The 22,411-nt window shown below is 47.7% G+C and overlaps 1 protein-coding gene across 1 annotated transcript; it reads right to left on the reverse strand.

Moving 5' to 3' along the window:
- Nucleotides 1–14,483: 14,483 nt before the first annotated feature.
- On the reverse strand, nt 14,484–18,634 carry BTG2 (BTG anti-proliferation factor 2). Its single transcript, XM_086345784.1, has 2 exons — nt 18,345–18,634; nt 14,484–16,937 (listed from the first exon to the last, which is right to left on the reverse strand). The coding sequence occupies exons 1-2, from the start codon at nt 18,460–18,462 to the stop codon at nt 16,603–16,605; spliced, it is 453 nt and encodes a 150-aa protein (XP_086201910.1). The 5' UTR covers nt 18,463–18,634; the 3' UTR covers nt 14,484–16,602.
- Nucleotides 18,635–22,411: the final 3,777 nt, after the last annotated feature.

The following is a 22,411-nucleotide window of genomic DNA, read 5'->3' on the forward strand; positions in this document are numbered from 1 at the left end:
GCAAGAATATATAATGGGGCAAAGACATCCTCTTCAATGGTGCTAGGAAAACTGGATAGCTACATGTAAAAGAATGAAATTAGAACACTTCCTAACACCATACACAAAGATAAGCTCAAATGGATTACAGACATAAATGTAAGACCAGAAACTATAAAACTCTCAAAGGAAAACATAGGCAGAACACTCGATGGAATACATCAAAGCAAGATCCTCTATGACTCACCTCCTAGAGTAATGGAAATATAAACAAAAGTAAACAAGTGGGATCTAATTAAACGCTTTTGCACAGCAAAGGAAACTATAAGCAAGGTGAAAAGACAACCCTCAGAATGGGAGAAAATAATAGCAAATGAAACAACTGACAAAGGATTAATTTCCAAAATATACAAGTAGCTCATAAAACTCAATACCAGAAAAACAAACAACCCAATCAAAAAGTGGGAAAACGACCTAAACAGACATTTCTCCAAAGACATACAGATGGCCAAGAAACACATGAAAAGATGCTCAACATCGTTCATTATTAGAAAAACCAAATCAAAACTGCAGTGAGATATCACCTAACACTGGTCAGAATGGCCATTAACCAAAAGTTTACAAACAGTAAATACTAGAGGGTGTGGAGAACAAGGGAACGCTCTTGCACTGTTGGTGGCAATGTAAATTGATACAGCCACTAAGGAAGATGGTTTGGAGATTCCTTAAAAAACTAGGAATAAAACCACCACATGACCCAGCAATCCCACTCCTGGGCATATACCCTGAGGAAACCAAAATTGAAAAAGACACATGTATCCCATTGTTCACTGCAGCACTATTTACAATAGCTAGAACATGGAAGCAACCTAGATGTCTATCGACAGATGAATGGATAAAGAAGTTGTGGTATATATAAACAATGGAATATTACTCAGCCATAAAAAAGGAATGCATTTGAGTTCTAATGAAGTGTATACAGATGGAGAAGTGTAAACAGATGGAGAGATATTTCATGTTCCTGGGTAGGAAGAATCAATCTTATGAAAATGACTATACTACCAAATGTAATCCACAGATTCAATGTGATCCCTGTCAAATTACAAATGGCATTTTTCACAGAACTAGAATAAAAAATTTCAGCACTAGAGCCTGTTATACAGAGTGAAGTAAGTCAGAAAGAGAAAGATAAATATCATATAATAATGCGTATATATATGGAGTCTAGAAAGACTGTACCAAAGAATTTATTTGCAGGGCAGCAATGGAGAAACAGACATGGAGAACAGACTTATGGACCTGGGCAGAGGGGAGGAGAGGGTGAGCTGTATGGACAGAGTAACATGGAAACTTATGTTACCATATGTAAAATAGATAGCCAATGGGAATTTGCTGTGTGTTTCAGGAAACTCAAACAGGGGCTCTGTACCAACCTAGAGGGGAGGGGTGGAGAAGGAGATGGGAGGGAGGTTCAAGAGGGAGGGAATACCTATGGCTGATTCACGTTGACGTTTGGCAGAAGACAACAAAATTCTGTAAAGCAATTATCCTTCAATTAAAAAATAAATTAATTAAAATATAAAATAGAAAAAAAAAGAATGTATTCCAATATCAGACGGCAAATTTCAACTGTCAAAACTGCAATTACTTTTGCACTAACCTAATAGAGAAGGGGTAATCCCCTTCACTTCACAGTTTCATTGTGTGTTTCCAAAATATATACCTCTTAGGGCTGATATGAATTTTGAAGTTGAGGCGTGGTGGGCAGGAGTGCAGAAAGGAGAGAGACCTGCCCCAGTTGGTGTAGGGAAAGGTTATGTGCAGGGCCTGCTTGGGTCTGGAGGGCAATCTCTGTTTCACTTCCCCTCCCCTATTCTCTTAGTTCCTGAGCTCTGACCTCTGGTTCAGCCCTCCTAAACTCTTCTACCCCCACCCTCACCCATCCTGCACCTGGTTCCCAGGTTCCCAGCAGCTTGGGCACACCATCTGCCTATCCCCCCCTTCCCCAGGGTTTTGGTTCCTTTTATTGAGACCTTTAAATAATTAAATGCCCTAACGCCTTCCACATACTGATCCCAGTCCCTGACCTGGGGTGTTATTCAAAGACCAGGAGCTGGGCTGAAAGACTGCCAACCCCACCACCTCTATTCAATTCCCTTTTTTTTTTTCCTGCTCAGCTGCTGGGTGGCTAATGGGTCTTTCCTCATGCTCTGGCTGCTCCAGCTGCCAGGCCTTGTACACACAGAAACCAAACAGAAAGAAAAATTCTGTAAGGGTGGTCCCACCTCAACCTGGGAAACGAATAGGAAGAGAGGGTAGACAGAGAGACAGAAAAGACCAGGGCAGCTTTTCCTGCTCCTCATCCCTGCAAAGGAGCCGGGGCCACCCCCTCTCCAAGCAGCGAGCTGCTTGGCCAAAGCGGAGGTGAAGGGGTGTGTGAAGAGGGAAGAGGGCTGGGGTTGTCAGTCATTAGGGTGTCTGGGGGCTTGGGCAGCTTCCTCGTGTCAATCACCCTGATAAATCACTGAAAGTTTGCTCCAGACACAAAGCAGCTGCTTCTCTCCCCCCACTGCCTCCCTCCGCTGCCCACGGACTGCAGCCCCACCCGCAGTCGACCAAACAAAAGGCCAGAGCCCAGTGGTGCGTGAAGGAGTGAATGGGCAAGGCCATCCGCGCAGCCGTCCCACCAGACAGATGGCAGCAGTGGCCCCACACGGGCTTCAAGCCTCTTTTCATCCATCTGCCAGTCATAATGGAGAACGGCCTCTGCCGCTCCAGAGTGCATCAGCTCCTCAGAGCTAGCCCAAAGACAGACAGCGGGTGGGGTGGGGTAGGGGGAGAGGCTGGCGGAAGCCGGAGGTGAGAGGGGAACGGACCCTGGATGTGTGGCTGGAAAAGAAAATGCGTTATTCAGAGTGCTGACGCTGCGGCCAGCCAGCCCATCTGCTGTCCTTTGGGGTGCTCTACCCCAGGCTCCTCCTCTGCTTCTGGCCAGCTCTGTGCAGGGCCAGGCCCTGGAAGCGAGGCTTCGCTTTGGGGCAGCAGTGCTACACTGTGGTAGCTTGGGGCCTTGTGCTTGGAAGATTTTCGTTCAGTAAAAATGCCTTGACTGGGCGTTGTTTTGCCTCTTAAAAAATAGGGCTGAATGGAAAAACCCAAGACTTTGGGAACAGGTGGAGAATGGTGGGATCTGGGTACTCTGTCATTAAGTAATATAGTTTGGGTTGTTCTAAAGTGGGATCCTATCAAAATAACACATGGGTGCTTTCAAACATTAAGAGGCTAGGTGAAAAGGAGTGGACCAAGAATCAGGAGACCTGGCTTCCACGCTCAACTTATCATCTGCCTGCTATATAATCCTGGGCAACTCATTGAGCTTGTTTAAGCCTCAGTTTCCTCTCCATAAATGGCAAAAAATTTACCTGCCATCTGTATATCAAAAGTAAGCTGATATGCAATCCAATGCTCTATAAACAGCAGACGCTCCACAAATAGGAGGCTTTGTTTTCTTTCTTCCTTCCTTTCTTTCCTTCTTTTTCTTTTTTTCCTGGTGGGATCTTAGTTGGCCAACCAGGGGTCTAACCTGTGCCCCCCTGCAGTGGAAGTGCAGAGTCTTAACCACTGGACCACCAGAGAAGTCCCCCATGGAGGCTTTACTTTCAATCTCCTGACACTGTAACTCCCAGGAGGTGGAGTGGGCAAGGGACTTTTCAAAGTGCTCCACATCTATTATTTTGTGAGGCAGTTGAGACCAGAAAGGTCCAGGCAATGCAAAGATCTTTTTTTTTTTTTTTTAAAGAGTAGGGGTGAACGGTCCTCCTGTTCCCTAATCTCCTGAATTTCTGATTTTTGTTTCCTTTCTCCCTCCACCCTCCAACATCAATCCAGTCTGGTTTGGGAGGATTAATGGGAACTCTAGGTTAAGGTGCTAAGAGATCTTAATAAATCCAGAATAAAAGGCAATCATTACCTGTGTCTTAAAACAGTAAAAAGGTATAGCATATGCAAAATTATGATTCTGAGGCCAGAGTCTGCACTCTTCTGGGCTGAATGCCCCAGGTTGCTCTTTCTGCTGAAGAACTCAGCTGTAGTGCTGGAGTGAGGGGCTGGGGGGTGGGGTGGGTAGAGCGGCTCAGAGAACAGAGCTCACTGCTCTACTCTTACCTGGCTCCCCACCCACCCACCTCGTTAGTGCTGGCCAAGGTGCCTGTGCTCAGAATTGTGTGGGGTTTCTTCTTTCTGGCATAAGATAACAAAGGCATTTCTTAAACCTCTCTCTCTCAATCCTTACTCAATCTAACCTTACTCATTTCTAATCTTTGCCATTTGTCTAGCAACCATCTAAGCATTTATGTATAATGTATCATTCTATATAGTTCCATTAGTTTGTATTTAATCCCATATTAGTGTTTTATGTATTCACATTTATAATTATCCCATCAACTCCTTTGGTCTGGCAACACCCTGTGGACAAAACCTCAGCTCTGCCCACCCCTACACTGTGTTTCTCACAAGGAACCATCTCTGGACATAAGAGAGCCCTTACTCCAGGACGCATAATTGCCTGCCTGCCAAGCAGAAAACTGAAAACTGTTTATGCTGTTGAGCATAAAAATGTCCTTCAAGCTGCATGTGCAACTGGCCCTGTGCTGGAGCCTGGATATAGACCCTGGATTCCAAGACCTACACTGACCCGTTTTAATCCCTCATATTCAAATAACACTATAATCAAGTGCTTTTATATCCTGTTCCACTCTCCTGGGTATCTTTGAATCTCATCCCAGGACACAGTGTTCCATTTTTTTTTCTCCCCCCGGAAGGTGCCATGGGAAAAGTCTATTGGTGACTATGACAGGGAGATTATTTTCCTTTTGCAAAAACAAGAGAATCCACAGAGACCTAGGCTTCCACCCTGAGCAGGTCCTAATAAGAAAGGAAGTGGGTCACAATGAACACAAGGAGTTCCTTTCTTTTGTACAAGAGCTGGGAAGTCAGCAGCTGAGGATGAAGCAGTCCATGTGGCTGGTTGGTCTCTACTGGACTGGGATTTCTCCAGCCGGATAGATGCAAAGAGCAAAGAGGGGAGAGAGGGAGAGAGAGAGAGGCAGATCGAGAGATATCACTGTGCAGTCGGGGGAACTCCACTGAAGGGCATAGACTAGACTATTCGATCCTCCAGCCTTATTGCGCTCAGGCTCACACCCAGGTACTGCATCAGACCCAGATGCTGTGGTGGCTACTGAGAAATACCAGAGGTGATCTCTAGGACCTTAAATTGAAATATGACACCTAAAAAAGAAATTTGAGGAAGACATACACAAACAAAAGACCAAATACATGAATAAGGGAGGGAATGGCAACTTCTTCCTATAAGAATTCAGAGGGTTGTTATATAGTTAGTCAAGGCTGGGATAAACAGCAGGATTTCAGAGGACAGGCAGTCTGAGTTTGGACATAAAATATATGTAAGGTTGAGATTCCAGACTTCTTACCTTTTTTGACTATTTGCAATATGAACTGTGGCTCAGTATAAAAGTTTCTGGAATCCAGAAGACCAGAGGACTAAAGGGGACAAGGAAAATTAGAAGACAAGACACCCTGTGTCCAGTTTTACCTTAGTTTTTCTTTCTTCTTCTTTTTGTCCCCTCTATTCAGCCAGTCCTGGATTTGACCCAGTTCTACCACTTACTAGCAGTATGCCTGAAGGTAATTTGCTTCACCTTCCCTGAGTCTTAGTCTCTTCATCTGTAGTCTAAGAGTAATAATGTCATCCCATGGAGTTACTCTGAGGGTTTAACGAGATTATATTATCGCATTATATCTCATTTGGCCTTTTGTATGTGTATGTCTTCCTCAGATTTCTTTTTTACGTGTCATATTTCAATTTAAGGTCCTAGAGATCCCCTCTGATGCTTCTCAATACCCAGCACCACAGCATCTGGGTCTGATGCACTGTATATGAGATTATATGCGCTAGTGCCGTTTATTATTGTGTTATTCTGTTAGCCCATTGCAAACACAAAGGCAGAAAAGAGGGAGGTAACATTCCCATTTGTCACTTAATATTTTTTGAGATTTTTTTTTTCTTTCTGATGTGAACCATTTTTAAAGTCTATGTTGAATTTTGCAATACTGCTTCTGTTTCGAGTTGTAGTTTTTGGCCACAAGGCATGTGGGATCTTAGCTTCCCGACCAGGAATCGAACCCACTCCCTGTATTAGAAGGTGAAGTCTTAACCACTGGACCACCAGGGAAGTCTCCAGAATATTGTTGAGAACCTACTAGATGCCAGGCCCTGTGCAAGCACTGGAGATACAACGTAGCATCAAGATAGACAGCCTAAGCTCCCAAAGCCAACAGCCTTCCTGGGAGACATAGATGGAGTAGTCATCCAGATGAGTGGATCACTTCAACTAAAATGGAAACACTTGAACTGCAAATACTGCCCTACCTCCTGGGAAGAGTGGCTAGGGAGAAACCCAAGACAGCATTTGTCTCCATACCGACTGTCTGGGGTTGGAGAGGTTTGGTGAAAACGGACTGTATGGTCGCTTCAGCTCTTTGATAAGATAACAGAGGCTCTGTCAAGATGGCCCCTTCTACTCTCGCCTGTGCGTCCAGCAGCAATGCACTCCACTTAATGGCGGGTGACCCAGCACCACCTGCCCTTGTCATGTGAGCATGAATGTTGAGGGCGACCAGGCCTTTGTCCTGTGGTCCCTATGGCCCCACACTTTAGACCCCGATCCTCTCTGGGGAAAGGGGTATTGGGGTGGGAAACTTGTGGACACCTCACTTGTGAAATGACCACTCTGTTCTGACCCAGCTGAAGCCCCTGCCCTGCTCTGCTTCTCCCTCTCGGCCGAGCACTGCTCACGCACTCTCAGGAAGGCAGGTGTCAGGAGGCAGCTGTTGCCTGTGGCAGTTCCCCCAGATACAGGCAGCCGGGCCCACCCCCACACTGCTTCCATTGGCTAACAGGAAGCCAAACCAGACTCCCTCTCGCAGCCCGCAGCCACCAAGCCAGCAAACAAAGAGCTACAGGAAACACCTGGAGCACCGGGCAGCTGGCAGGGAGACGCTCTGCCCAGAAGAAGAAAGGGTTTTCAGGATTACTGGGGTCAGCCAGGAGCTGGGGGAGGGGTGCAGCTGCTTAACCGTCCTTCTCTGGGTACCCACCAGCTGCTGAGAACTAATGGCTGAGTTGCTCAAACACATGTCACTCCCCTACCACACACACACACACACACACACACACACACACACAGGGAAGGGGTCAACTCTCTCCAGCACCAGCTTTCCTGGAACTAGGGCAAAAACACTCATAAAGGAAAGACTCTGAGGAGTCTTGTGCCTCTGGCCCTCTCCTTCCTTCAATAGCCTCCTCAGTCTCAGCCAGAATGTTTAATCCCTTTCAGACCATGTAAATTTAAACCCATGGTCTAAGCATGAAGACAAAATCCTTAAATGATGTATCAGCCTATGGAATGTGAAAGCATTTTCCTGAAGATGTCTCCATTTATTTCCAAACTTATTTATCTAGATGTGTGCATTCCTGCCTCATGCTCATGCATGCTCTTGTGTGCTCAGTCAGTTATGTTGACTTGTGCTCAGCTGTGTCTGACTCTTTGTGACCCCATGGACTGTAGCCTGCCAGTCCATGGATTTTCCAAGCAAGAATACTGGAGCGGGGTTGCCATTTCCTCCTCCAGGGGATCGTCCCGTCTGAGGGATAGAACTCAAGTCACCTGCGTCTCCTGCACTGGCAGGCAGATTCTTTACCACTGAGCCACCTACTTACTGCTTATTATTTCAAGTTATGGTTCCAGTTGTATGTGGAACAGACCTAACCGAAAAGACCAAATGAAGTCCGACCATCAGAGCTTGCTGGTGTGTAGATCATATGTTGGGAACTGTGATGTAGGCAGGGGGTCTCAGCTCACAGAGCTTCCTTACCTCTCTCAGGAAACTCCCAAATTGGACAGTTTCCTTTTCAGGTCCAGAGGAGGATTAAAAGAGAGCAGTGAGGAGAGGTGGCTGCCCCACAGCCACCTGTGGGCATACCACAGTTCACTCAGCCCAGATCCTTTCATTCAACTGCCAGTGTACTCAAGCAGTGTGCTTAGACTATCTCATGCAAGTTGTGAACAGCACATGGACGCATAAAAAGAAATAAAACACAGTGGTTCCTCCTGCAGTAACAACTGGAGATGGGATGCAAGCTTGCAAAGCCACCAGACATCAGCCAAAAGCGAAACACGAAGATGTGCTGACTCTTTGTTATGAAAGTATGAACAGTGATAAGTGACACATATATATCATTAAGAGATTCTGAAGTAAGAAATGTGTTATAAAAGTGTACAAATATCGAAAAGCCCTGAGACAAGAATGTTTTTAAAGAGGACTAGTAGGATTATCCAGGGAAAGTATTTTGAAGAGGCAGCAGAAGAAACTCTAGAGTGTCCCCTAGGCTTTAAACCTGTTTCCACTGCCTCCTCCTCTAGGTACTGGTGCTTTGCTCCATCTGTGAGCCTGAGGTAACAGTATCTCACAGTGCGCTGTGGACAGTTCAAGGGACATTCCATGTGTAAGGCACCAGGCAGAACGTCTGGTAATAGTTGATGCTCAGCATACGGTCAGTGCTCATATTCTAGGGGAAAGTGTGTCAAAGTCTTTTCTATGAGGAGTTTTTGGCCATAATTATCAGAGTAGAGAAACTTGCAAATGTGGAGAGGACCGCAAGGAAAGGCGAGCAGGTGAGAACTGACAAGGTGAGGGGTCCTGGTGCAGATAGGCCACTGCACAGAGTGTTTGAGGTTGGAAAGACTGGACTAATGGACTCAGAATGACCAAAAAAGGCAGCAGGAAGGGAATGGCATGATAAGAACAGTTTGCATTTATCCCAGGCTGCTGACCAGGCCAGGTAGTAAAGCAGGTAGAAGCCTGTTGTGTTATTTCAGCTGTGACACGTCCAGAGCACAGACTTGGACTCTGTGCTGGTGTAATGGGAGGGGAGAATCAGATTTTCCTGTTATATGGAAATGGAATGGTGAGAACGCGAGTGAGCATAAACAACTCATTTCACAGATGAGAAAACCAAGATTCAAAAGGGGGAAGTGACTTCTAAGTTGTCAAAGGTGTCTATTACTAGATATTATCAGACCTGAAGCTAAGGCCCCGATTTCCCAGCTCCTAAACCTAGAGTAATTTTTGCCACGCCACAGCTAGACACTGGGAAGGATTTCTGCAGACAGGATCAGTGTTCAGAAACTGTGGAGTCTATTGTCTCTCCTGCACCTCGGTCAGAATTCCTGTATGACAGCAGCCCAGCCTTTGTTTTCTCCAGGTGATTACCCTCCAGGTAAACCCATTTAGGGAGTTAATTGTTAACTGAGGCTCTCCCAAATTATGATTTAAAGTGTGTCCACCCGTCTCTAAGTGATATTTACATTTCAACAACAGGTGCTTAAAGATCTACGAGACTGCAAGAGTCTAAGAATTTTTTTTTTTTTTTAAGAAGGAGCAATCACAGATTGGTATTTTGAGCTGGGACCTCTCACTGAAAGACCTTAAGGGGACCTGAGTTTTTTCTTCTACCCCTGATCTATTAATAAATCCCTTTCATCTATTAGCCTCTGCTCTTGGGCTTCCATAGAAAAGCATCTGCCTGCAATGCAGGAGATTTGGGTTCAATCCCTGGGTTGGAAAGATCCCCTGGAGCTAGTCCATGGGGTCACAAAGAGTTGGAGACAACTGAGTGACTAACACACACACTCCTTGGCTACTCTGACATTCATTCAACCAATATTCAAAAGCACCTACATCAGACAGACACTCCTCAGGTAAGGCCCTGGCCTACACTCTAGCTGTAAACTCAGGTTACAAGGACTAGGACAGTGGAAAAAACCGAGTATCCTGGGAACGCACATCCCAGGTCTACATCTTGATAGACAAAAGTTAACCAGATCAAGTGAGTGGGTAGGAGGGGGCAGAGCAGGCTTGAGAAGAGGCTCGGAGACCACAGTCCCAGGCACAGGTTGAGGGAAAGGAGAGCTACTTCTAGTTGAGTCCTTGGAGGGGGAAGAGGCCCCAGATGTGCCCTTGTCTCTATCAGGGGTGTTCTTTCCTAAAGACCATGGCCACTGTGGCAGTCCACACTGGTGTCCTTAGTGCAGAGCCTCACTGTGGGGGTGGGGGTCAGAACCCCCACACCCTAGAGGTATCATAGGTCACAAACTGGCAGCCTAGGCAGATGTAGTCTTCGTGATTAGAACTTAAGGAGATGTCAAATAGAAATCTACATTTCAGGTTTCTCTAGAAAAATTACAGTAACTGGTATTACTGGTGTCCCAGGATAACTAGGGCTAATAAATGGGGTCCTATTCAGACAAGGCTTGCGCTAGCTCTGCAAGTTCACTGCGTCCTCTGTCCAGCTAGCCTCATCCATTAACTGTCTGGTCTTTCCCTCACCTCCCTGCTACCCACCAAACTTTAAAGGGTCCCTCCCTGCTGGTAAATCAAGTAGCTCTTGCTCCAGCCTGCCCAGCCATCACCTCTTACCTGATGTGCTCTGGGCAACCCATCAGGTTTACTAGGCTAGGACTGAATTAAGACCCATCCTTGTTTATGGGAAAGAGGGTGGGCAGTGGAATAGCCAGGGTTCTGGTGGGAACAAAATGACCTGGAGCTGATGGGAGATCAGAGAACCTGGCTTCTCTCAATGCCAGGGGAAGGCCTGGCTGCATGTGTGGGGTACACTTGTTTGTATAAAATCATTGTTATCCAGTGCCCTGGTAATCTTTTAGACTAAGCTCAAACATTTTCTTGCTAGCTCTGCAAACGGTGCAGAAAGAAAGGCAGAACTCTCTAGAACTCATCACCCTTGCCTTTCTCAACTTCCCCATTTCTCTGTCTTCTGGGGAGGGAGAGCAGGTAGGTGTGATTCCATAAGTAGGCAGGATGGAGGTAAGCAAAGTCGTTATTGGGAAATTTCTTTCTCCACCCACTTGGTGTGTGAATGAGCATGTAGCCACTTTGGTATAAATCCACAGCAGACCCTGAAGCCAACAGGTTAAAACTGTTTAGGTTTCAATGAGGTCAGCTGTCTGGAAAGAACACTGTCCATTTCAGCAATAATGACAAAGGTCAGACATCAGTTCATTCATTCATTCATCAGGTACTTAGAGAGACTGCTTGAATGGGGTTCTCTGTAGCTGCTCTTGGAGGCCCTCACAGGAACTATTACTTTTATAATGGTTTCCTTCCAGTTATCAGAATGTCAGAGTCCTTACTCATCTTGGGACCAATTCAGAGCCCTTGAAGAGATGAGGTCAAGTTCTACTTAAAACTACAATTCTCATTTGTTTAGTAATTAACAGAATACTGCAAAGCACTATTCAAGAATATGGATAGAATACGGATCTCATTTAATCCTCACAACATTTTGAGATGGATTCTATTCCTAATCCTATTTTACAAATGGGGAAATGAAGGCCTGGTGAAGTAATTTGCCCCAGGTTTCATAGCCAGTAGGTAGGTGGTGGTGGTGTTCAGTCGCTAACTTGTGTCTGATTCTTTGTGATCCCCAGGACTGCAGCATGACAGTGCTGTCCTTCACCATCTTCTGGAGCTTGCCCAAACTCATGCTATCCAGTTGGTGATGCCATCCAACCATCTCATCCTTTGTCTTCCCCCCTCTCCTCCTGCCTTCAGTCTTTCCCAGCATCAGGGTCTTTTCCAATGAGTTGGCTCTTCATATCAGATAGCCAAAGTATTGGAGTTTCAGCTTCAGCATCAGTCCTTCCAATGAATATTCAGGACTGATTTCCTTTAGGATGGACTGGTTGGATCTCCTTACAGTCCAAGGGACTGCTTTATGGTCCATCTCTTACATCCATACAAGACTACTGGAAAAACAATAGCTTTGACTGTATCACTTTGTTGGCAAAGTGATGTCTCTGCTTTCTAACACACTGTCTAGGTAGGTGGTGGAGCTGAGATTAGATTAGATTAGGTTTCTAGGCAGTCTGACACTAGCGTCTGAGCTCCTGACCTCTTGGCAGCACTGCCTCACTAGACCTGGGAGTTGAAACCTTATCAGGCAGGAATCTGATCCAAACAAGGGAAGATTATTACTGATCCCATTTCCTAGCCCAAATGAACTTTCGGTTCAACTAACTGAAAATAATGAATAAGAAATGTGCTAATTTGCCTTCCAGTGATTGCCAGGATAAAGAAGGTGATTTAGAACCAAAAGGTGAAGAAAGGAACAGAGGTCACCTCCTAATTTCTGAGATAGGAAAACTTAGGGACTTATCCAAACTTACACAGTTAGTTGGGAAGAAGAACCTGGACCACAACCCATAGATTCTCCCTCCCAGCCCAGAACTCCCTGCTGCACCACTCTTTCCAGCACTCTCCCGGAAGCCAGGATTCCCCACGATCTTTCCTGACCACAGGCTGGTAAAGGAGCAGACGTCAGCCTCACTGAAGTGGGTTTTTTTCCACTGGGGCTCATTTGCTGCAGCATCAAGGACTCTCCCACCCAAACCTTCTTATCAGGAGCCAGGATGGGCTGTTAATCTGCAGCTCTTAGAGCCCTGTCTACACTTTCTGGGGTGGTGCCTATCATCCAGAAACAGCTGACCGAGCACAGGTCTCCCAGGCTACCACTGTTTACCAAGTAGAGAAGCTAGGAGCAGAAGGGACCAACCAATGCTTGGGCCCTGAACACAAAAAATCCACCAACTGCAACTCTTCAAGCAATTCCTGTTCACAGCCTGTTTCCTCACCTGGCTAAGGGCAGCTCTCCACTCTTATTGCCAGTCAGATCTAAACTAAATAACACACTGCTCGATCACAGAACCCTCTATGTAAATTGAGGGACTACTAGTCTGTCTAGAGCCAAGAGCAACCCCAAGACCAATCTGCCATTCTACGGTTTCCCTGGCTTGGAAACAGAAGTGGTTGATTGTATCCTCTTCACTTCCAGACAACCCTTCCTGAATTTCAGGACTTTGACTAAACAATGAAATATCCTTCATGAGAGGAGTCTATTGGGAAACAAGAAGATAGATGCTGATTTTGTACCTAATAAGAGAAGAGCAAAAAGTCAACCCTAACCTCATTTGTAAGGACCTACCAAAAGAGTAGGTCCTTGACAAATGAGTACCTAGGACATTTGTGTTAGAAGGTAGCCATGGAAATGGGGCCATTTCTTTTAAACAACTCCTCGACACAGATGGGTCTCTAACCAATTCTATTTGTGATATAGAAGAGCTAGCTTCCCTGACTGCCATCTCCTGGCTCACCTACCCTCCCAGTGTATCACACATAGCTTCCCAGGCCTACTTGATCTAGGACACCTAGGTCAAACTGCGTGTTTGTTGATGAAGGTCATGGAGGTATGAAGTATGCATATGGTGGGGGTATGCCACTGTTCATAAGTTGACATATTTAAAACTAAGTTTAAGTACAGTTCACTTATGCAGTGGTCAAGAATCCGCCTGCCAATGCAGGAGACACAAGAGACTCAGGGTCAGGAAGCTCCATTGGAGTAGGAAATAGCAACCCACTCCAGTATCCTTGCCTGGAAAATTCCATGGACAGAGGAGCCTGGCAGGCTACAGTCCATGAGGGTCGCGAAGAGTCACATGACTGAGTGACTAAGCATGCATGCATAGCCCACTTATGGCCAACAAAAAGATAGCCCAGGTCAAAAATTCACTTGTGACCTCAGTCTGAACTGCAGAGCTAGCAAGTGAAGTGGGCGTGGAGAAGCCTGTGTCAAAACCTCATGGGTAGAACCCAAAAGTCAGGGACAAGGAAGGCTGTTCGTATGTCCTTAACACAGATCCCATCCGTACAGTCAGAGAGTTATAAATGGGTAACAAACCTTTGCTCTTGGTGTTTGATGTCAGAAATAGCCACATTTTAGTTAACTGGTAACATTAACCTTCTGTCACACGTTCAGCACCAATGCCTGTATCCTGAGGCTCAATTGCTCTCACATAATAAGAATAGTCAGTGTCATGTGGGAGCCCCAAAAGATTACAAGGGAACAGGACAAGAATTTTAAAAATTCTGCTCCAATCTGGAAAGGGGTTCAGTGTCCTCTGTTCACTACCCCAGTCTGTGAACGGACCGTGTCTTAATCATTTTTAGTATTTTTAGTATCTAGCACATACAATAAATGCTTGCTGAATGAACTAATGAGCATGGCTGAGCAAGAACAGGATGCGTAAGATGGGCCCTGGGTAACCTAGGAAAGCTCAGACTAGATCATGGGTCCATCTAGCATTTTCACATGGAAGTTAGAATATGCATTAAAAGGAGTAAGAAGCTATTTCCCAAGAAAGAGGAAATGCTTGGAAATGTCCCTCCCACCTATGCCACAGGACTTCTGAATCCAGCTAAAGAGAAACACTATGAGACACAAAGGATTTGGATCTGAGGGAAACGCAAATTAGCAATGTTGGAATTTTATCTTCTCTACACCACAGGACTTCATCTGCTACATTTTTATTAAAGTAACCCAAAAAAGTGTACATGTATCCATAAAGCTGTACATTCTTCCATATAACAACACTGTTATACAATTAGTAACCTTTGTTTTTTCTGTCAGAATAGCTTACAAATATATTTTTACTTAAAAGGAGAGACAGGCCTGCTCAACAGTCCAGCTCTGGGTATTTATTGTCTTTAAAGTGAATTTCAAAAAGAACAGAGAAAAGATTAAGTATGAAACCATGAGGCTGCTTATAAAAAGGCAGGAACTTGTTTGCAGACAAGATGTAACAACAATCTGCAGGGATTCACAGCTTTGTTTCAACCCATATGCCAGAAAATGAGCACTTGGGTCTACGGGCCTGAAGTCAACGTTAAAGCCATAAGGACTGGAAACAGGGCCTGGGAAGGTAGCTTGGGATTTGGAAAGTTCAAGAGGCAGAACCGGCAGGAATGGGTAGGGAGAGTGTTTGGTAAATAGCACCTCTGAGTCAGAATTGAGTAGTTAAGCAATCCAGGAAAGGGGACCGGCAGTGGAGAGCAAAGTCCCTCACTACGGGCCACAGCCAGACAGCAGCCAGGTTCACCAGACGCCCAGCTGTGGCCTTCGCAAGGGGACTTGGGTCTGGGAAACTCAAGGCCTTAAAGACCCCTCACCAATGTCACTGAGAAACTGAAGCAATGGAATTTCTTCCCTGTGAAATTTTCCATTTTCCTCAGACCCAGAACAGTAAATATTGCACAAGTCTGTAGACAAACTTGGATTGTACGGAGAGAGATGGCAGCCTCTCCCACGGGTGCTCTGAGCACCAAGGAGGAAAAAACAATGCCCAACGTCTGGCTTGGTACAAGAGTACCAAGCAGTAACTTGGGGCATTCTCTCATTCAGCCAAGGAATACCTGCAAGGCTAAGCATAAAGCCATAGTCCTGAGGACGGAGGGAGAGAGAGTTTCCTAAGCCTACCAGGGCGGCCAGGAGGTTGTGACAGCCAGTTCTCCTCCAGCTCCTCCTGGGACCCAGGAGGCCATATTGCACAGTGAGAACTCTTGTCCTAGAAAATAAGGTAGTTCCATGACCCAACCAGAAGGGGAGGGGTGTGGGGTACGGTTGGTGGGTTGGGGGACAATTGGAGAGGAGTGTGTGCTTTTAAAAAGAAGGCAATAATCAAGGACCTGAAGTTCCCGTAGCTTTTGAGCTACTTCTCAAAGAGATAATGGTAGCATCATTAGGACTTCCATCTGGTTACAAAAAGAAGAGTTTTGGCCAAAAAAACATTCCAGTGGAGACTCTTTGGATTCTAAAATTCCATTACAAGTCACCCCCAAGTTAATCGCCACACAGAGCAGCATTACAGCAAGGCAAGGGTCGGTACATGATGCCCTTCTGTCCCGACTCCAGTAACCTCCAACCCCTGCCTCACTCCCCTGACCTCCAGAACAAAAAGCTTTATATTCTTGGTGGGAAGTAACATCTACAGGTCTCTGAGGACAGAATTAGAAACAAGTCACGGTTTCAAGAAAAGCTACTCAGGACAGAAGGAATTAGGAAAGGCCTTTTCATTCTGTGCCTAGGATCTCATAAAAAATAAAAATAAAAGAGAAGATTAGGCAATATAGTATGAGTTGAGTCCAGGCTTGAATGCCCTTGAGTAAGAGAGGGGCCAGGGGTGCAGTGTCCTGGCTGGGAGAGTGAGAAGTTTGAACTCAGCCTCTTTTCTCTCCTGGGACAGATCCTGAGCTCTCTTGTTCACAGCTGCTAATCCTGTTTGCCCCCTCCTACACCTCCCTGGGGTGTTAGCCAAGCTTCTCTCACCTCGACCAGGACACCGTTCCCCCCTCCCACAGGCAGACACTGGCTCCCAGATAAAGCACACAATTCTCTCCAAAGGCACCTGCGGAGGCCACTTCCAAGCAGCGTCCTTTAAGGATTTTTTTCTTTAAAAAATCTTTAGGTTTTTTCCTCCCCTTTTCTTAAAAAAAAAAAAATATATATATATATATATATATATATAAATAGCTCTTCATTTAAAATACAGTTCCCCAGGTTGAGATATGCAGTGGCCTGCTGTCACAGCAGAGTTGAGTACAGTAGAGTGCCAGCTGGGGCAGGCGAGGGATCTAACTGGAGACTGCCATGATGTAGTTCTTTGAAGGACTGCTCCTGCCCAGTATCATTTGGTTCTTGCAGGTGAGAAGCCCATAGGATGTGGCCACTGGGGCCTCCTGGTACAGGACGCAGATGGAGCCATCCTCCCCAATGCGGTAGGACACCTCGTAGGGGTCCACCCACAAGGTCAGCTCACTGGGCAGCAATCGGTGCAGCTGAGGCTGGCTGAGTCCAATCTGGCTAGCCACTTTACTGATGATGGGGTCCATCTTGTGGTTGATGCGGATGCAGCGGTAGCCAGAGCCCTTGGATGGTTTTTCAGGAAACCAATGGTGTTTGTAGTGCTCTGTGGAGACAGGACAAGGGGGAGATGCACTGGTTAGTGCAGCTGGGCCATGGATGCGACCACAAGGGGGTGATGGGATGTGTGCTAAGTCGCTTCAGTTGTGTTCATGCGACCCCACGGACTGTAGCCCGCCAGGCTCCTCTGTCCATGGGATTCTCCAGGCAAGAATACTGGAGTGGGTTGCCATTCCCTTCTCCCTGGGATCTTCCCCACCCAGAGACAGAACCCAAGTCTCTGTCCTCTGTACTGGCAGGTGCGCCACCCGGGTGAGGGTGATGACAGGAGAGGAAAGGGCCTAGTTATTTTAGGTAAGCAACATGGTTTCTCATGAGTTTTAAGACCCTCCTGAAACCCTCCTGACATTGTAGCAAAAAAAAAAAAAAAAAATTATGGAATCTGGAAAGACCCCTCCTTCTAAGACATGGGTGTATGTGTATCGAGAGGGTGTCCCAGAGCTCTGGGGCAATCCTTTGTGGCCAGTATATTGCCTTTGGCACATTCCCGGTTTAAGGAGGAGGATATGCCTGGGACTGACATGTCCAGGCAGGGCCTCTGGGAACCTCTGAGCCAAAATTTCAAGGCCAAGAAGGCCGTCCTCACTGTTGGACCCACAGCAAGTCATGTCTCCCACCCAGTGCCTCGGTGGTTTCCTCTGCCTTGAAAAGTCAAAGACCTGTCACAGTGGCTAAGGGAGGCAGAAGTGGGATGTTTTAACGAAACATATGTTGTCCCTCAGAAAGTGGGACTGTGTGGGCACGTTTAAATGTGGCTATTGCTGCCCAAGCCCGCCAGCCAACAGCTAGGAGACAGGTCTCTCCCCAGCCAGCAGCTGCTTATCTCTTGCCCACCTCCTCATCTCACGCCGCACCGCCACCAAGCCCAACACAGGCCCGCAGAGCGCAGTTACGGCGTACCAGCCTCTCTCGGTACCAGAAAGGGTGGCAGATGGCTAAGAGAGGCCGGAGGATAGAAAGGGGACCCGGATTCTAACTTGAGGTGCCAGCCACTGCCCCAGGCACGGCGCGGCCCGCGCGGCCGGAAGAGCCTCGGCTGGGAGCCCGAGTTGTTTGGAAGGTTCCACTGCGCCTTCTCGTTCCATAAGGACCCTCGGCTGGTCGGGCTGTCGCCTGCAGGGTCTTGGGTCCAGTGAGGGAGAAGAGCCCGCACGCAGACCCACAGGCACCCCGCTTCCGCGGCACCCAGCGGCGACCCGGGGTCGCAGTCAGGACTCTGCGCCCGCGACAGCGCAGAGGGCAGCAGCCAGCTGGAACCACGGCGCACCCAGCCCCAAGCACTGGGCCGAGGACCACGACCCGAGGGAGCGAACGGGCCGGGGCCGCTCGGCGGGAAGCCCGCCCTCGGTGGGGACTGAGCCCGAGGGCGCCGGGCCCTCCGCCCCGTGCTCACCCGTCAGCGCCGCCTGGAGAGCCCCGCGGAACACCTGCAGTCGCTGCTCGTTCACGCAGCCCCGAGTCCTCAGAAGGCTGGAGAGGAAGCCCACGGCGGCGGCTATCTCCGGGAGCATGTCTGCTCTCCTCTCGGCTCTGCGTGTCTGGCTCCTGTCGCGGGCCTGAACGGTCTCCGACTGGACGGCGTGTCCAGGTAGCCTTTTCTCGCTTCGCCGCCCCTCGGCTCTGCCGGGACTCTCCCGGAGACGCGCTTTTCAGGCCACGGCGAGAGGCGGGGCTCGGGGCGGGGGGGGGGGGGCTCCGGCGCGGGGGGGCGGGGCCTGGCGTCCGCCCCGCCCCGCCCCCGCCCCGCCCCCGCCCCCTTCGCCCTGAGGTCATCGCCCCCTGACGTCAGTGCTGGTAACACGAGCTGAGCTTTTCAGGCCTCGGCGAGAGGCGGGGGTGCTGGCGGCAGAGGCCATTGGCCGGCGGCGCGAAGGGGACGGGGCCTATATAAACCCCGCCCACGCGCGCTCGCCCCCGCCACCCCCGCCACCCCCGCCACCCCCGCCGCCCTGAGGTCATTGCCCGTGACGTCAGTGCTGGGAACTGGAGCTCCGCTTGCCGGCGGGGCAAGCAGGGGAAAGGGAGACCGGGAGCTGCCGGGGTCTCTGGGAAGGAAAGCAGCGCGTCAGGCTGGGCGTGGTCTGGCGTCCCCTGTCCCATCCTTCCTCACAGCTTAAGGAACACCTCCGACGAGAGGCCTTCCTGGACGCCGCCTCCCCCAGGCGGTCCCCTTTTCTGACTCCCACATCTTCAGCCACACCCTGTCAAGGCCACTCACCCGTTTTACCACTTTCCCACCAGTCAGAGTGGCTTCTTGACTCTCCGGAAACGGAGACTAGCCTACTGTTTACTTCTACGATAATGCCAAGTTCCCCAAGTTGTGCTCTTCCTCTCCAGAAATGCCTGTCCTCTTGCCTAGAACCGTGGCCTACTCTCACCTAATGCTGCTGGGCAGGGGTGGCGGCAGTGTTGGCGGCAGCAAGACTGGCGGGCCTTGCTTTTCCACGTGGGGGCCATCCTCAGAACCTGGTGCCATCACAGGCTCTCCTTGAGGTCTGCTGAATGAGGATAACGCCTAACCAACATCCCAGGGTTCAGAATATGTAGGTGCCCCGTACATATATATTAATATCGAGTCAAACCCGATGGCCTCTGTAAATCTTTATTTTCCTTCACTTTGGGGGCAGTCTCCTCTTTTCTTCCCTGACCCCAGATTCCTCTGTCTCCTTCCTCCCCGGCTGTGTCTCCCATGGATCCCTTCCTGTTCCCCTTTGCTCATTATGTCCACTGATTCCTCTTCCTTTTCTCTTCACCTTTTTTCCTCACAGAGATCTGGTTCATGTTGTCCACTTTGATATTTACTTTGTTTTTACCAGTGACTTTCCTATCTGCAAGTCTGTTCACATGTCCTTTCATCCCGCTCCTCCTATCTGCTCTGTCTCTCCTCTTGGATGTCCAGCCACTACATCAATGTCAGTCTAAATTCCACTGACTTCTCCAAGGCCAGCCTCCTTCTTGACCTCCATTCCTATCAAATACCACTGGTTCCCCAGTCACTCTACTCAGAAAACTCAGACTCACTTTTGGCTTGTTACTTTTTCATTAGATCCAGTCTCAAGACCCGTTGCTTCTTCATGTCTAGATGACTGCAGTAGACACTATCAAATCCAGTCCCCAAACCACACTTCTCACTGTTAGATTTACTTTCCTAAAGTTCTGCACTCACGTGCTCTTCTTTTGCTCAGATCATTCTGAGATATCCTCCATTTGTCTACTGGATTAGGTATGGACCCCTTTGTGTAATAGTTAAGAACTTTCATCATTTGGCTGCATCTACCTTTTTAGGTTTCTGCCACTTTGTGCTCCCAGGTGACTCTCCTCACTGTTCTCTAAGCGTCAGAGCAGTTCTGCATCCCAGAGCCCCCAGCATTTGCCCATGATCCCTATCCCTGCCCTGTAATATTGTCCCCATTCCATGTGCTATGAATGTGCATGGCCTTGCTGCACTGTAACCCATGCCGTTACCTCTTGGATACCTCGCTGCCTCCTTGCCGTCTTTCCCAATCCCTCACACTCCTAAAGGCACAGCTTAAGCTGGGTCCTCCACTTTGAAAACTTGTGCTGATCATTCTCTCACTACAGAATTAACATTATCCATACCATTCATTTGGCATTTATAATCTGTTGTTTGATAAGATTAATGATCTTTTTAGAGGCTCACATCTTGTTTGCAGACTACTGGAAAACAGGTTGCTGCTGCTGCTGCTGCTAAGTCGCTTCAGTCGTGTCCGACTCTGTGCGACCCCATAGACGACCTCCTACCAGGCTTCTCTGTCCCCGGGATCCTCCAGGCAAGAACACTGGAGTGGGTTGCCATTTCCTTCTCCAATGCATGAAAGTGAAAAGTGAAAGTGAAGTCGCTCAGTCGTGTCCGACTCTTAGCAACCCCATGGACTGCAGCCTACCAGGCTTCTCCGTCCATGGGATTTTCTAGGCAAAAGTACTGGAGTGGGGTGCCATTACTATGCTTATATGTTCTATATTTCTAGGACAGTTTGGGTTTAAAATATTCTGCTCCATTGCTTCATATAACCCATTAAAATGCCCTGGAATTCTAGTGTTTTGGCATTGAACAAATCTCTTAGATGAGCTCTTCACTGACTCCTCCCCAAAGCTGGATCAGGCTGTACCTCTGCTCATTGAGGGGGAAACAATGTGTGTTCAGAAACAGGACTGGAACTGGAAACAAGATAACTTAGAGAACATCAAACAAAAAGATCAGCTGTCAGCAAGACCAGGGAAACAGGCCAAGGTATAAACATGTGTGCAGAGTGATTTAGCACCAAAATCTGAAAATAACATCTTCCTGGGTATGCTGTTGACAGGGGTGTGCTGTTCTGGGCCTTGCTCTAGTCCATAATTGATGGGGGGAAAGTTTTGTGACAGATCATCACCTGTTTTTTTGCCTTAGGAAATAGAATTCTGTCCTTATGTAGGTTTTTTATATCATTCGCCAGGTCACACAGCTAGTTCTCACTAGTGCCAGGACTAGCAGATCTCTTGACTTCAAATATCATGCCCTTCTCATTAGACCGTGGAGCCCCTGTTCTACTACAGTGGCCCCTAGTCCCACCTCATCCCACAGAGCTGTCATTCTAGATGATGATGCAATGAATTGGAGGGGAATATTCTTCATTTTGAAATAGGAGCAAGGTCTTATCCCACAGATTCCCCTATTACCCAGGGAGTGTCTTAGTCTCATCATTGGTGGTTAATTCCTGAACTTTGTAGAGAGCATTGATAATAAGAACCAGAAAGCACTTCATGTACTTTCTCATCCTCTCTTCTTTCTACACACAAGCCTAGGGAGAGGAAGTTTAATGTATCCAACATGCAAAGTTTCCAAGTCACTTTACAGGATTTGGACTTTCAATCAGTTTCTTTTAAAGGCAAATACATTATAATAATCCAAATTACTTTTGGAACTCTCTGAAACTTCCCTTAAACTGCTAGGACCAGGGTCCTGAGAAGCTCTGAAGTCCAGATTTCACTTCTGTTTCCTGCTGCCTCCCATTGCTTGGCATAGCCAAGGTATAGTTCTAGCATCTGGATAAGAACCATGGGTCCCTCCCTCTCTCTTCTCTTCTTCCTGTTCCTCTTCCTCCTTACTCATCTCTCCCCCTCTCCCCAAATGCCTTGAGTTGAATTTTGAACATTAAATGTCCTAACATTCTGCTGAACTATGACTCTACCTACTGCCATGTTGGGCAGGTAGTGTGGAGGTGGGGGTGATGCCAGTGTATGCCTCAACTGGACCTGAAATTTTTCTCTGCATGTGACCCCAACCCACTGTTTCCCTGGATGCCCATCGCACCCACTTGCACAGCTTACCTGTGTGGCCTCTCTAGAGTGACCCACAGCTTCCCAAACAACCCTCCTCAGATCAAATCCCTACCCAGAACTGGGTTCCTCTCCTCAGTTCTCAGCCCTAGCTTTGTCTGTGGGGTCATCACACATGCT

This window comes from Bos grunniens, chromosome 16 (genome assembly GCF_055505025.1).
Source record: "Bos grunniens cultivar Pamir isolate PY7600 chromosome 16, Bosgru_T2T1.0, whole genome shotgun sequence".
Lineage (NCBI taxonomy): Eukaryota > Metazoa > Chordata > Mammalia > Artiodactyla > Bovidae > Bos > Bos grunniens.

Coding starts and splice junctions, on each gene's coding strand:
- BTG2 (XM_086345784.1), bottom strand. CDS start 18,462: ATGCTCCCGGAGATAGCCGCCGCCGTGGGCTTCCTCTCCAGCCTTCTG. Junction 16,938..18,344: donor TCTCCAGGCGGCGCTGACGG/GTGAGCACGGGG, acceptor CTGTCTCCACAG/AGCACTACAAACACCATTGG.